The sequence below is a fragment of the Sinocyclocheilus grahami genome, unplaced genomic scaffold (genome assembly GCF_001515645.1).
Source record: "Sinocyclocheilus grahami isolate Dianchi unplaced genomic scaffold, SAMN03320097.WGS_v1.1 scaffold53.1, whole genome shotgun sequence".
Taxonomy (NCBI): Eukaryota; Metazoa; Chordata; class Actinopteri; order Cypriniformes; family Cyprinidae; genus Sinocyclocheilus; species Sinocyclocheilus grahami.
This window is the reverse complement of record NW_015505232.1, coordinates 2,100,866-2,115,573: the sequence shown is the minus strand read 5'-3', so window position 1 is coordinate 2,115,573 and position 14,708 is coordinate 2,100,866. Positions and strand designations below refer to the sequence as shown.

General features: G+C 34.3%; 1 protein-coding gene across 1 annotated transcript in view; it reads left to right on the top strand.

Moving 5' to 3' along the window:
- Positions 1 to 14,708, top strand: part of aak1b (AP2 associated kinase 1b) — a 50,043-nt gene that overhangs the window by 15,705 nt on the left and 19,630 nt on the right. The window contains exons 5-15 of the mRNA XM_016269598.1: positions 4,061 to 4,203; positions 5,341 to 5,462; positions 7,649 to 7,730; positions 8,809 to 8,941; positions 10,163 to 10,266; positions 10,430 to 10,515; positions 10,596 to 10,762; positions 11,833 to 11,915; positions 12,261 to 12,578; positions 13,650 to 13,825; positions 13,965 to 14,185. Of these exons, the coding sequence (XP_016125084.1) occupies positions 4,061 to 4,203; positions 5,341 to 5,462; positions 7,649 to 7,730; positions 8,809 to 8,941; positions 10,163 to 10,266; positions 10,430 to 10,515; positions 10,596 to 10,762; positions 11,833 to 11,915; positions 12,261 to 12,578; positions 13,650 to 13,825; positions 13,965 to 14,185 (1,635 nt within the window). The remainder of the gene's footprint in view (positions 1 to 4,060; positions 4,204 to 5,340; positions 5,463 to 7,648; positions 7,731 to 8,808; positions 8,942 to 10,162; positions 10,267 to 10,429; positions 10,516 to 10,595; positions 10,763 to 11,832; positions 11,916 to 12,260; positions 12,579 to 13,649; positions 13,826 to 13,964; positions 14,186 to 14,708) is intronic.

The window sequence follows — 14,708 nt, the reverse complement described above, 5'->3', positions numbered from 1 at the left end:
ATTTTTTTGCTGCCTTATGTCTATTCTAGAGACATTTTGTTACACCTTTACTTAGTGATTATTTTGCCTTATGTCTGTTCTAGAGACATGTTACAGCTTTTTGATAAAGCTCTAATTGGTTTTCTTTTGGAAATATGTTTCAAATTCACACTGAATGCATTAATGACTGTAAAGCATGTCTGTGTGTGTCAAAATCGTGATTAAAATCGAAATCGCAAAATTGATCAAAGAAATCACGATAGGTTTTTTTTGTCCATATCGCACAGCCCTATTATGAACGCGATATTGCCTAGCTTGTCAGTGAACTATGGCTCTGTGTATTAAATGCCGCTCCATCTGAAAGCAGGTGATGGTGATTTACTACTAATCACGGAACCGGCTTTACTGACGAGATGCGCTTGACAATCGCATGCGATTAATTGCACAACCCTAGTTTGTCCTTGTTTATTTTATTGTTGTGTTTTTCGTCAAAAATAATAATGGACTTTGTCGTGTGCAGAGCTCCATATGTCACCCATTTTATTTAGGTTAATAAAAGTTCTGTATTTAATATAATATTGTGTAGTTTTATTGTTGTAAGAAAAATAATGAATCCACCATTTTCAAACATTTCTTTTGTTCAAAGAAAGGGAAGGATGTAAAGATCAAATTTAAAAAATCAAAGCGTGAGCAACAGATCCTAAACATCACTGACAAATAACTTTTATTGTAATCAGTATGATGTTGTCTCAAGCTTATTAATCCTTGGGAAAATGTCTTCATATCCCTAATCTCCACTTGCGCAGGATTTATGCTGTATTTATGCAATACATCCACCTGAGGGCACCCTTTAGATAGATTTCAGTCCTTCATGGTAGCCTGACATGATCTTTTCTCCTAGTCTTGTTATACCTTGAGAAAGCTTTTCATTTATCAAATTGCTATGTCATTTCCTAACAGCACCTACACAAAGGACTAAACCTGACTGGTTTGTGCGTTCAAAAACGTTTTCCTGTCTCTTCATCTGAAATGCTTTCAATATGTCTTTATTAGTTCATTTTGTGCAAGATGTTATTGTAAAGCCCCAATAGATGATTGATTCTTTGAGCTTCGAGTGCTCACAAAAGGTCAAGCCTTTGGATGTATTGAATGCGCTTTCACAGGGAGCAACCATCACGTGGTATTGATATTCACAAGAAATTGATTCAGACTAAACATGCTCGTTAGGGAGTCAATTAAAGGCAAATTGGCATAATTGCTGGCTACTTTAGCACTCTCTACTCTAATTCTATTCCTAAAAAAAAAGTGTGTCCCTTTTAGACTTGCACTCTATTCATTTACTAACTGCTTGTTTTCTTTAAAAAAAAATAATAACACTAGCGTTTCTAATCTTTTTGTATTCTATCTATTTGTTTTCTTTTTATTTATTATAAAAATTAACAAAAGCAATTAATGTTAACAATTAACGTTTTCTCCCCCATAGCGCGCTTAACGTGGCTTAATATAAAAACCAATGATAAAAAGCCCAAGTTTTATATTTTATAAAAAATATACACTATGCACAGAAAAGCAACCTTCTAAGTCTTTTTAAAATAATTTTTTGTCTACGGGGGAGAAAACACGTGAAACTGCAAGTTCCGTTCTGGGCTCACCTGCTTTTCTCTGCGTAATATAAACTGTAAACAGATTTGGTATTTTTAAATCACCGTCTTCGTTCTTTAGCCTATCTTGAGTGTTTTCTATGGGGGAGAAAAAGCTTAACGTGCAGGGTGTTGCATTCATATTCTAGGCTATTCTGCTTTATTAATAGTAATATTATTAATAAGGTTGTTAATATTAGCCTAATAGTTTTATCAGTATATATTATTATCGAATTTGGTCCTCCAATGTCACTGTTTTAAAACATTAAGCCACATTAAGCGTTTTAGAATGTCCCAAAACCATGCCTTGAACTATGCACTGACTGTATTTCTTTATACTTGAGTCCAAGTTCAAAATAAAACTCCATGAACCGCTCCATTGTGAACATACAGAGCTTTATGAACCACTGCAAGCTGTAACGTAAACAGAAAGAGTTTGTCCGAACTCAACTGGTTTTGCGAGGGAATGCAAAGTTTCTTGAGGGAACGCAAAAGTTTTGCGATAGGATGCAAAACATTTGAAAAATATTTTTTCCTCCCACCCCGAATTTTTTCCCCTCACCCTAAATTTTTTCCTCCACCGTGTCCCTTTAGGGGCTCCGTAGGATTGTTAGGATAGGACAATATTTGGCCGAGATACAACTATTTGAAAATCTGGAATCTGAGGGTGCAAAAAATCTAAATATTGAGAAAATTGCCTAAAGTTGTCCAAATTAAGTCCCTAGCAAAGCCATATTACTAGTCAAAAATGAAGTTTTGATATATTTCTGGTAGGAAATTTACAAAATATCTTCATGGAACATGATCTTTATTTAATATCCTAATGATTTTTGGAATAAAAGAAAAATCGATGATTTTGACCCTTACAATGTATAGAAAAATTTGAGATTTAAATTGAATCAGAATAGGACTCATTTTAATTATCTGATTTCTGATACCAATAAATTGTCAAAAAATGAAAGGTTTAAGGTGGTCAGGTGGATTAAATTATTGTGTAATACATCAAATGTTATGCTGCTTTTGTTTCTGATAAGGCAAGACATCACAGGTTAAAAGGGTTAAAATGTTAATTAATTTTTGATTACAGCTCAAGACCATTGTTTTGTGAAATTGTTTAGATATGAAATTCAGGCATTATCTAATTAAATATGCACATTTCAGTACATTTTTAGAAAAGAAAAGTCCTTTTGTTGGCATATTAGAGTTACAGGTTTTTATAAAGGGGTTTTTAGATCTCTTTTTATTAGAGCCCGACCGATATATCGTTTTGCCGATATTATCGATAAAATTTGTTACTTTATTTAGTGTAACATTCAAAGTAAGTAATTTTAGAAAAATTTGAGATTTAAATTGAATCAGAATAGGACTCATTTTAATTATCTGATTTCTGATACCAATAAATTGTCAAAAAATTAAAGGTTTAAGGTGGTCAGGTGGATTAAATTATTGTGTAATGCATCAAATGTTATGCTGCTTTTGTTTCTGATAAGGCAAGACATCACAGGTTAAAAGGGTTAAAATGTTAATTAATTTTTGATTACAGCTCAAGACCATTGTTTTGTGAAATTGTTTAGATATGAAATTCAGGCATTATCTAATTAAATATGCACATTTCAGTACATTTTTAGAAAAGAAAAGTCCTTTTGTTGGCATATTAGAGTTACAGGTTTTTATAAAGGGGTTTTTAGATCTCTTTTTATTAGAGCCCGACCGATATATCGTTTTGCCGATATTATCGTCGGATATGATGTTATAATGCAGATAAAATGCTTGAAATGGTGTAATTACTTAGTTTGTCCAGCAGAGCGCGCTCCATTGTTTGCTACTGGCGACCTGGATGAAACGCTTTAAAGGGGTCATATGATGCGATTTCAAGTTTTCCTTTCTCTTTGGAGTGTTACAAGCTGATTGTGCATAGATAAGATCCCTGAAGTTGCAAAGACTAAAGATGTATATATATTCTGTTTATGCATATACTGTATTCTGTATATAGTACCAGTCAAATGTTTGGACACACGAATGGGAAAGTGTCCAAACTTTTGACTGGTACTGTACTATAATATACACAAAGAATATCGGCATCAGCCTTTTTTTAAACTCCCTAATATCGATATCGGCCCCAAAAAAACCATATCGGTCGGGCTCTACTTTTTATCACTCCATATATTAGAAAATACTGTCGAAAGCCAGCGAGAGAAAATATAGTGTTTTTAGGAATAAAATATTGTATAAATCAGGTGAATTGTATGTGATAGAAATAAAATGGTGCTGCTGATGTGGAGATTTCTGACAATACAAAAAACCCAGATGCAAATAGACAAAGTGTAATAAAATAAACACTTAAATGGGTATTTGGCTGTTTTCTTCCTACTAAAAGACATGTTGAAAGCAAAATAGACCAACATGTAACGTTTACCATCCCTACATTTGTTTGTGCGCAGGTGGTCAAGTGGTGAACCTAATGAACCAGCGTTTGCAGACGGGCTTCAGTGAACAGGAAGCGCTCCAGATCTTCTGTGACACTTGTGAAGCTGTGGCACGTCTGCACCAGTACAAAACTCCCATAATCCACCGAGATCTCAAGGTTACTTTATTTTCAGCTTTTTCTCTGCTCTTCCCCTTCCTTTTTAACTTCTCATACTAGCAACACTTGTGTGAGTGAATATTTCAGTTTGAGTCATTGATGGAATTAATTATAGTTAATAGCCATTTGTGACTGACTGTTACCATGGTAAAAACCACTTCAGAGCAAACACTTGATTAGCAGGCCGTACTGCACTCCTTGTGCTTTTTCTCAAATGGGTTATTTCTAGTGGTTGACCGATATTGGTTTTTTGACTGCCGATATCTTGGAAAGCAGGGTGGCCGATATAAAGCCAATATAATTGTATTTATTTTATTTAAGAAATTTGAAATCATTTGAAAATGGATTAAAAAATAAATTAGTAAAATAAACACTTCAGATCACAAAGTATTTTCCATAAATAAATAATTAATTAAAATATAATTAAAAATGAAGTAAACTGTAACCAACTGAGCACTCAGTATTCTGGGAAGTTTGTGTGCATTGGGAATCATATTTTTTCAAATAAAGCCAAGGTAACACTCATTTTACATACAGCACACAATGAAAATTACATGAATATGACAGTGGGCAAATGCATAAAGCGCAGCATAATTTGAAATCACAAATTTAATGTTTAAAGCACTCAATTTGCACGGACCGATATCATGCAGGTCGCATGCACACTTCACAAGATCTCACAACAAGATTCGACTAAGTTTGCAAGGTTTGTGAAATTAAATTTTCATTAGCCATTCAAAGATTTGTTTAAATTATGTAAATGCGTATTTGCTGAATGCTGACGGCAATCGAGAAAGTATTATAATGTTAGCCTTTCTGTTACTAATAATATAAAAGCAATCGTTATAATACTTTTTGTATACATTTTAATTCCTTTGTTTAAAAGTTCTACTGGATTATTAGACAGACTTCTCTCCGTATTAGACAGAACTGTTAAGGATGACAGCGAACAAGCTGCCATCCGGTGTGCCGTCAAAATAAAAGTCCCGCCTCGAAAGCATCGGCCAAACAGAAAAACTTATCGGCCGATATATCGGTCGACCACTAGTTATTTCATTAGCTTAAGATGAGTGTTGTACCAGAGTGTAATTAGTTTTTTTTTTAAATATCACCTGTAATACCTGTCTCTCTTTGCAGGTGGAAAATATTCTCCTTCATGACCGAGGACACTATGTTCTGTGTGATTTTGGCAGCGCCACCATGAAGTTCCAGAACCCCCAGAGTGAAGGAGTGACTGTGGTGGAGGACGAAATTAAAAAGTAATTCTTTCCAATCAGCCGATTTCTGTGAAATTGAAATAATTTTAGAACCAGTGGCAGTCTGTCAGAAGAGATTTTGCTCATAAAATGAACCGTTTTAATCAATTTCAAATAAGTTTGATGATAACTCATGATAAAATTCTCCACGGTTAGTATTACCGTTCCATATATTTTAATTAGCATTAAAACCATATTCGATAACTGCGATTTGAACAACTGAGGATAAATAAATACTGTCCAGCATAAAGCACAGTCTTGAGTAACAGTCACACGAGCACAGCATGCAGCGTAGTTTCGTTTTGTGTGAAAACATGACGGAAAAGCTGGGAGGTTTTAAAGAGTGCTAAGGGAATTATACAAATTAATATATAAATGAATTAATTATATGAATGTACCTCTGAAGGTTCTGACTGTCTTCAGAAAAGATGCTATGGCATTTTGTTTTCATCTTCACTCCAAGTTAGTGTTCTTAATTGCAATGCTGCTTTGTCCACGGAGGTTAAGAAAACAGCTGTAATTCTGCTATTCCATAAGCGCCACCTAGTGTCAGAGAGTGGATTTAAAGAGAGTTATATTTACATTCAACCTGTGTGCAATTTTTTGGGGGGCCAAAAAATGGACCGAATTTGCATGCCCTGCTGTAAACTTTGATCCGGTTGACAAAAAACAAACTTATGTGGATTCTACACATTTAAACAATTCGGATAAGGTATAAAGATTTAATTATGGAGCAGATAAAATACATATAATTATATATTTGTATATATATATTTATATATATTATATATATAATTATACCCCTTTTTTATTTTTAGGGCTGAAAAGTGAGGTTTACCATTTTATGAAACTTTTTCAAAGCTTTATTTGAACATTTTGTACATGCTATTAGATAAACTGTTGTCAGTCATGTTGTCATTTAAAATTTGGACATCATTGGTAATGTTATTGTTTAAGTGTTTATGCCATTTTTAGTTAGCCATTTTTCATTTTTTTTTGTTGATTTTAAATACAAAACTTGGTTAATAGATTTATGTGTCAGTACTTTTTGAACATTTCCAGCACAATAACATGATAATAATGGTAACTGTGATTATTTTGGTCACTATATTCGTGATAAGAAATTTTCATGCCATTACGTCTTTACATAGTATTAAAACATTTATTTAAATAAATTAAATAATATTTCACAATATTACTGTTTTTTTTAATTATACCCCTTTTTTATTTTTAGGGCTGAAAAGTGAGGTTTACCATTTTATGAAACTTTTTCAAAGCTTTATTTGAACATTTTGTACATGCTATTAGATAAACTGTTGTCAGTCATGTTGTCATTTAAAATTTGGACATCATTGGTAATGTTATTGTTTAAGTGTTTATGCCATTTTTAGTTAGCCATTTTTCATTTTTTTTTGTTGATTTTAAATACAAAACTTGGTTAATAGATTTATGTGTCAGTACTTTTTGAACATTTCCAGCACAATAACATGATAATAATGGTAACTGTGATTATTTTGGTCACTATATTCGTGATAAGAAATTTTCATGCCATTACGTCTTTACATAGTATTAAAACATTTATTTAAATAAATTAAATAATATTTCACAATATTACTGTTTTTTTTGGGAGCATAAGATACTACTTTCAAAAATATATTAAATAAATTTGACTAACCCTAACCTTTTGAACAGTAGTGTATGTTTGGACAAGTCTAATTTTCAACAAAACACATGATAGATATGATGGTACATATCATTCTCCCTTGAAAAATTTCAGATTGGCACTGTTTATAACAGCATTTTACTTTAGTTATTTTTGTAAGTTCAGTCACTCCTGTTTTACTGTACTATTTAACCTAGAATTTAGAAATTTTAATTTATTGACGTTTCTTATTAACTATTGGAAGTTGACAAATTGCTTGTGATGTGCACTTGCTTTTGATAAAAGTGTTTAGTAAACTAATCAATGTAAATAATGTTTAACACATTAAAAAAACTGGCATAGAATATATTGTATTGTCTGCTTCCAATACAGCCGACATTATACTGTCATTAATTTAAAAACAACAAAAAAACTACATTGAACAATTCAATTATGGTCACAGATATATCATGCGTTTAAAATTTTTTTTTTTTTAAATAACACTAGTTACAATACATTGTTTTATAAAAATGTCTGTTTTGTTTAGGTACACAACACTGTCCTATCGCGCTCCTGAAATGGTGAATCTGTACAACGGCAAAATCATCACCACTAAAGCAGATATCTGGGTAAGAAAAGATATCAAAGATATAAAAGCAGTCAGTCAGAAGTCAGTGGCTTTTTCATCCCAGTTTTGAATCTAAATCAACACCTGAATGGCTACTAGGCTACTGGTTATAATAATGTCAGCATTCCAGAAGAAATTACAAATTGACCAGACTTTGTATTTAACAAGTAAGTGTGTAGTCAACTTTTGGTATCATATTGTATGTACCGATGAGGCTTTACACAGTGGGTGAGGAATGGATGCACAGTGTAAATAGAAGCCAGGTGACTGACAAAATGTCTCTGCTTTTCATTGTTGTTAACGAGCCAGAAAAAGCTCACGTTACACCTCTCTTCATCAGTTTACACTGGCTACCAGTAGCTGCTCGCATCAAATTCAAGGTACTGATGTTTGCCTACAAGACAACAACTGGCGCTGCACCAATATACCTAAAATAGTACCTTTTGGATACTAAGATGGCGCCGCAGACGGCAGCCGCAGTGTTTGGCTCTCCAGTGTTTGTACTGTTTTTGTTAGTTTTTCCTGTTTTTTGTTTCTCAAACACGATCAGTTTTACCAGGGATGAGCTGCTGAACATTCGGCAGAACTCAAAAAAAAACTAGCTATGTGTACTGTGCTAGACTAACAAGAGACTTGTCACAGCACTTGTATACTGATTGCTTCTATTGTTCTCCTCATTTGTAAGCCGCTTTGGATATGTTGTGGTTGGTTAGAACAGAAGCTCCAATTTATGTGGAAGGGATAGTACTTGATGCTTTATTTTTGAGCATTTGGATAATGCAAGTGTAAAAGTCAGAGAGGAACAAAATTACAATGTTTTGAGTACCATAAACTTGAAATAATAAAATTCTACTGAAAGTTAGAATATGTCTCTTAAAGTATACAACAAGAGTATTCTGGTCTTTATGAATTGCCTTTGAATGTATTTTTAAAGTCTTTCAAAGCTAGACTAGTCTGATATAAAATTGGTAGTAATAATGTTTCATTATCTTTATTCAAGGTTATTATATTGTATAAAGGCCTCAATCAAAAGTATTTTCCCCCATACTGTGTAATGACTTTTTTTTTCTTTCTTTCAGGCAATGGGCTGTCTGCTTTATAAACTCTGTTTTTTCACATTGCCCTTCGGCGAGAGTCAGGTGGCCATCTGTGATGGCAACTTCACTATTCCAGACAATTCTCGTTACTCACAGGACATGCACCGTCTCATCCGTAAGTATTTGCCTCTCTCTGCTCATGTCTCACACTAGGTTTCTGTCTCTGTCTCACCGCTGGCTCAGTATGGCTGTGGGTCTCACTTGAATGTTATAGTTCAGCCAGAAGTGAAATTTTTAGTAGTTTATGCACCCTCATGTAATTTCTTTCCTCCATTGAACACAAAATTGAAATCCTTGAAAATCCTTGTCATTAATGAAAGCAAAGGTGACTCGTTATGAAATTAGATTACTTGTGCCATCTAAAATGTCAAAGCAATCACTGTCAATTAGTTGTGTGCTATATTTATAGTCTTCTGAAATTATGAAGTAGTTTTATGTTAGGAACAGTAAAATATCTTCAGTATCTTCTCTTCTTGTACCTGTCGAATAACAAACATTGATGACAACAATGGCTTTAAATGGTGTCAGCACTTCATTATAATGGTCTATACAATTTTTGAAGTCCATTTTAGAGCTTTATTGGAGTATCATACGTTTACGGTTACATTTACTAATTTAGCAAATGTTTTATCCAAATCAACTTAAAATGAGGAATACAACAAGCGATTCATCAAGAAGAGGCAATAAACGCGAGAAGTGAAAATAATGCAAAGATTCAGACCTTGTTTATAACAGTACAAGCTTTTTTTTGTGTTTTCAGATATTTCTTGATTTTTGTCAGGGATTCAGTGTTGTAGTTACATTTATTAATTTAGCAGACACTTTTATCCAAAGTGACTTAGCCATTCATCACAAGACAAGAGGCAAATAAACATGCAGAGTAGGGATGTAACAATTAAATCAACTCACAATGCGTTACAACTTCACAATACATCCCAAGCCAGTACTGATCAACATCCCACCCCTCCTGTTGACACATGGTTTGTCTGTATGTGTATTCGGAGCTTTAACGTTAACTTGCCAAGCCCTAATATATACAGTGGGTACGGAAAGTATTCAGACCCCCTTAAATTTTTCACTCTTTGTTATATTGCAGCCATTTGGATACGCTGTTTCATGAAAGTGCAAATGGTTTTCGAACAAGTTTAGGTTAAGCAATTAAGACTCATTTTTGGATGAACTATTCCTTCAACTTCTTTATATCAGTAAACACTCTAAACACTAAATACCAATCATCTGCTCTGCCCTTCTTCTGTCTGTCACGTGGTGACACTCAATCTCTGTTTCTCCTGCTCTCCCTCCTCTCTCCTTCTCTCTGTGGTGGTGATTTTGTCAGGGTACATGCTGGAACCGGACCCTGATAAGAGGCCTGACATTTATCAGGTGTCCTACTTTGCTTTCAAACTGGCCAGACGGGACTGCCCTGTCCAAAACGTCAAGGTTAGTCGCTTTCCTTCCTCTCCTCTGCGGTCACTCTCAGCCTGTTGTTGGGTCAGTGCTTTTACTTCTGGGATCAGTTGTTGGATTGGGTGCTTGTGTGTGTCAGTCTGTAGGAATGCCTGAAATCATAAAAACAAGACTAATCTGAAATGTGTACCCCCAGAATTCTCCCATTCCTGCTAAGCTTCCTGAGCCAATCCGAGCGAGCGAAGCAGCCACAAAGAAGAGCCAAACACAGACCAAGGCGAGGTATTTGTCCAGAGACTCCATAGTACTCTGTGGTTGGTAAATTTAACCTGAAATTTGTGTCTCCATGTTTTGTCCCGAAGACTTACAGACCCCATTCCCACCACTGAAACCTCCATCACCCCACGCCAGCGGCCCAAAGCCGCACAATCCCAGTCCCAGGCACTAGGGGGCATCTTGCCCATCCAGCCTGCTGCCCTGACCCCACGCAAGAGAGCCAACCTGCCTGCTGGGGCTGCCCAGCCGATAGGTATCAATATTATGAACTGTTCTTCAACACTTACATGTATGTGAGCATAAAATAAGCTTACAGCTACAGTATGCCATCTCTGAACCAATAGCAGAACTGAAACGTCATAGCTGTTTTGTTTGTTTCTGAACTTGTTAAATGTACGTCTTTAACAAAATTAGTAACATTTTAACATTATTAACATGTTATTTACAGATTTATAGTAAATATAAAATTCTTATTATAAATATTAAATGTAAATATTGCATTGTTGCAGCCCTAGTTCACAGTAAATGCTGCTCCACACGAACTGTTATCATTTACATGTGTGGAGCATCTCAGACTCAATCTCTGCATGTTGCAGAGTTTGGGTTTATTATAAAACTCATCTGGGAATGCAATGTGCGCCATTTCATCAGATTTGTGTGGTACATAATTTTTAAACCTACACAAACACAGGAGAATACATCAATATCTTTCTCGATATGCTAACTGTTCATCGCAATTTCAAGAGAAAAGCTCACCCTCATTCCCTCAAATTTTTGTTGAGAAGTAAAGGGCAAATATAAAGTTTAAGTGAATATTTGAATTAAATGTTTAGATAATATTAAACAAGGATTAGATTGGGCAGTAAAGTGTAAAAACAATTGTCAGGCCATCAGGCGCCCTCTGCAGGCAATTGTTATAATGCATAATGTACTTTCGTTTCTTTTGTTTATAATACATTATGCATTTTAACAGTTTTGTTCAATAAAACCATATGATTACTTGCTTTTGATACTTTATTTGAACCAATTAGTATTGCCTCATTGCTATTATATATGCATTTTAAGTCATTTTAAAGGCTATTGTTCGTTTAGGTATATTTTTATTAATTATTTAAAATATATATAATTATCTGATTCCTCGATTAATCGTCAGAATAGTTGGCCAATTACTTGTTCATGAAAATAATCGTTAGTGACAGCCCTAATAGTTTTTTTTAAATTGCCTGTCTTAATAAGTTTGACTGATTTCTCTTATGAGATATTATTATTCATTCAAAATAAATAATTTTTAAAATACACAATTGTTCTATGTGTGTTTCTTAGCTGTCAGCATGAACTTGGCTCAGCCGGCTGCAGCATTACAGTCTAAGAAAGCCCAGGCGCCTCTGGCCCCTCAGCAGCAAACGGTAAGTCTCTTTACTTTGACTGCACAAATAAAAACCTACAATGCTCAGCTCTTTTTAATTTTATAGTCTATTACAGAGCAGGAAGTATTTTAGGATAAGAAGAAGTTGCAAGAATTTTGGTTAACTAGGAAGATAAAATGGCATAAAAGCAATGTAACGCTGTTCTAATTGAACTTTGTTAAATTTAATTAATGCCAATCTTTTTTCAAGTCTGGGTGTCACTTTATTTGAACTAATTTCAATTTCTGTTCCAGCCTGTAGATTGCATTTATTAAACTAAAGTAACAGTGATATGTAAAGGTCACATTTATGGTTCACATCATAGTATAGTTGTCTGTGTGACAGCCCGTGCAGCCCATCACCGTCACAGCTGCGACTGCAGTCGCAGGAGGGGGTGTTCCAGTTGCAGCTGGCAGCCCCGCCCCTCAGAAAGCAGTAACCACTCCTCCTCCATCCAGCCCCGCCCCGCCCACCGCGCCTGCACGGAGCGCCCGTCGTAAGCAGGCATCTGTGGCTCTGCAGCAGCCGTTGCCCGTCCAGCCCACTGTCACTCAGCCACCTGGTGCCCCACCTCCAGTACAGGCTGAGCCTGCAGCAGTGCCACCCACTGTCCAGCAGCCAGTGCCTCAATCCCAAATCAGCCCAGAGAAGGCAGAGGAGATGGTAATCACCTCCATCATGTGCATGCTGCTCTGTCCCGTTTGATTCAAAGAGCTGGCAGCCTCACTTTCACTAATGATGCACCTCATGAAGGGGCTGCGCCTCGTCATCCATTGTGTTGCCTCCATCTATCCATCCTTGGTTTATTTTGGATCATTGTAGATGGTTTTGATTGTGTGACGGATGTTTGCTCATTTTGGTTTATTTGCTCTGAAGATTGTCTAAAAATTGTGACGGACAATGTTTTTGTTAAAATAATTAGAATTGTATGCTTTCAATTTTGATTTGCTGAAGTGTTGTTTATTTTATGGTTTCTAGGCTTCGTTTACACCACATTCTGAAGTGTTTGTCAGTTCAGATGATGAAGTGATGGAATCCAATTGTTTAGATAGTGTAGTAAATATCCCGTATATTTAGATCAGTTGACATGGAAATGACTTTAGCATCAGAAAGAGGGACAAAATAAATAATTTACTGTTTACACACTACTATTTTTCCATATATTTACTATTCACTGTATACACTACGGTTTTTTTTTTTTTTGAAAGAATTCTCTTAGGCTCAATGTGGCAGCATGTTCTTGATCAAAAAATATAGTTAAAATAGTTATATTGTGAAATATTGCAGTTTAAAAGGACAATTATTTTAAAACAATTTATTCGTGAGGTGGCAAAGCTGAATTTGTAGCAGCCGTTACTTCAGTCTTCAACGTCAAATGATACTTCAGAACAGCATTTATTATTGTATATAAATAACCCCAAACTTTTGAACAGTAATGTAGCTAATACTACATGTGAGTATGTGATTTTGGAGTTTATAAAAAAAACTTTTTTTTGTTACCACAAACAACCAAGCGACTGACAACAATTTTGAAAAATTTTTATAGAAAAAAGTTCATGCTGGAAATGATGTATCCATTTTTAATATTTATTTCTTATCTGTATTCACCTTTGGTTTTTTATGTTTTTTTTTTTTATTCATGCCATTTCACTGCATCTAAATTGAAATTTTATGTTCCATTCTAAATTCTCTGTATTTAAAGAGTTCTTGCTTATCCTGCTGTCTTTTCCTCAGCCTGTGGCCCCTGGCCTTTCCCAAACTCCTCCCTCATCCCCAAGGACGGCCCAGAAGGCGGGGCACAGACGCATTCAGAGTGATGTCACTCACAGCGCTATGTTCGGTGTTCCGGTCAGCCAATCCACTCAGCAGCTGCAGGCGGCCACAGCAGAGGCCAGCCTTAACAAGTCAAAGTGAGAAATCTAATGTATAAATGTAGAGAGAGACACTGCTATTATACTCCCTACTTAGCCAAGAAGAAATATTTTGTCAGCTTTGAACCTACTTATATCTATTGTCTGAGCACTTGTTTCTTTATTTGGGCACAATTAGGTCAGCCAGCGCCACCCCATCCAACTCTCCCCAGTCCTCCCAGCAGAGTGTGTACCAGCCTGCACAGCAGGGCAGCACTTCTGTTCTTCAAGCTCCTGCCTCAGCCGCTAGCCTGAAAAGCCCCCCTGACCAGCCCACCTGGAATCCCTTTGGTGATGACAATTTCTCCAAACTTACAGCTGAGGACCTGCTCAACAAAGACTTCACCAAGTTAGCTGACGGTAACTTTACTTTCTCACAGACTACTGTATCTTATCACATCCAACACTATATGTGTGTGTGTATATATATATATATATATATATATATATATATATATATATATATATATATATATATATATATATATATATATATATATATATATATATATATATATATATATATATATATATATATATATATATATATATATATATATATATATATATATATATATATATATATATATATATATATATATATATATATATATATATATATATATATATATATATATATATATATATATATATATATATATATATATATATATATATATATATATATATATATATATATATATATATATATATATATATATATATATATATATATATATATATATATATATATATATATATATATATATATATATATATATATATATATATATATATATATATATATATATATATATATATATATATATATATATATATATATATATATATATATATATATATATATATATATATATATATA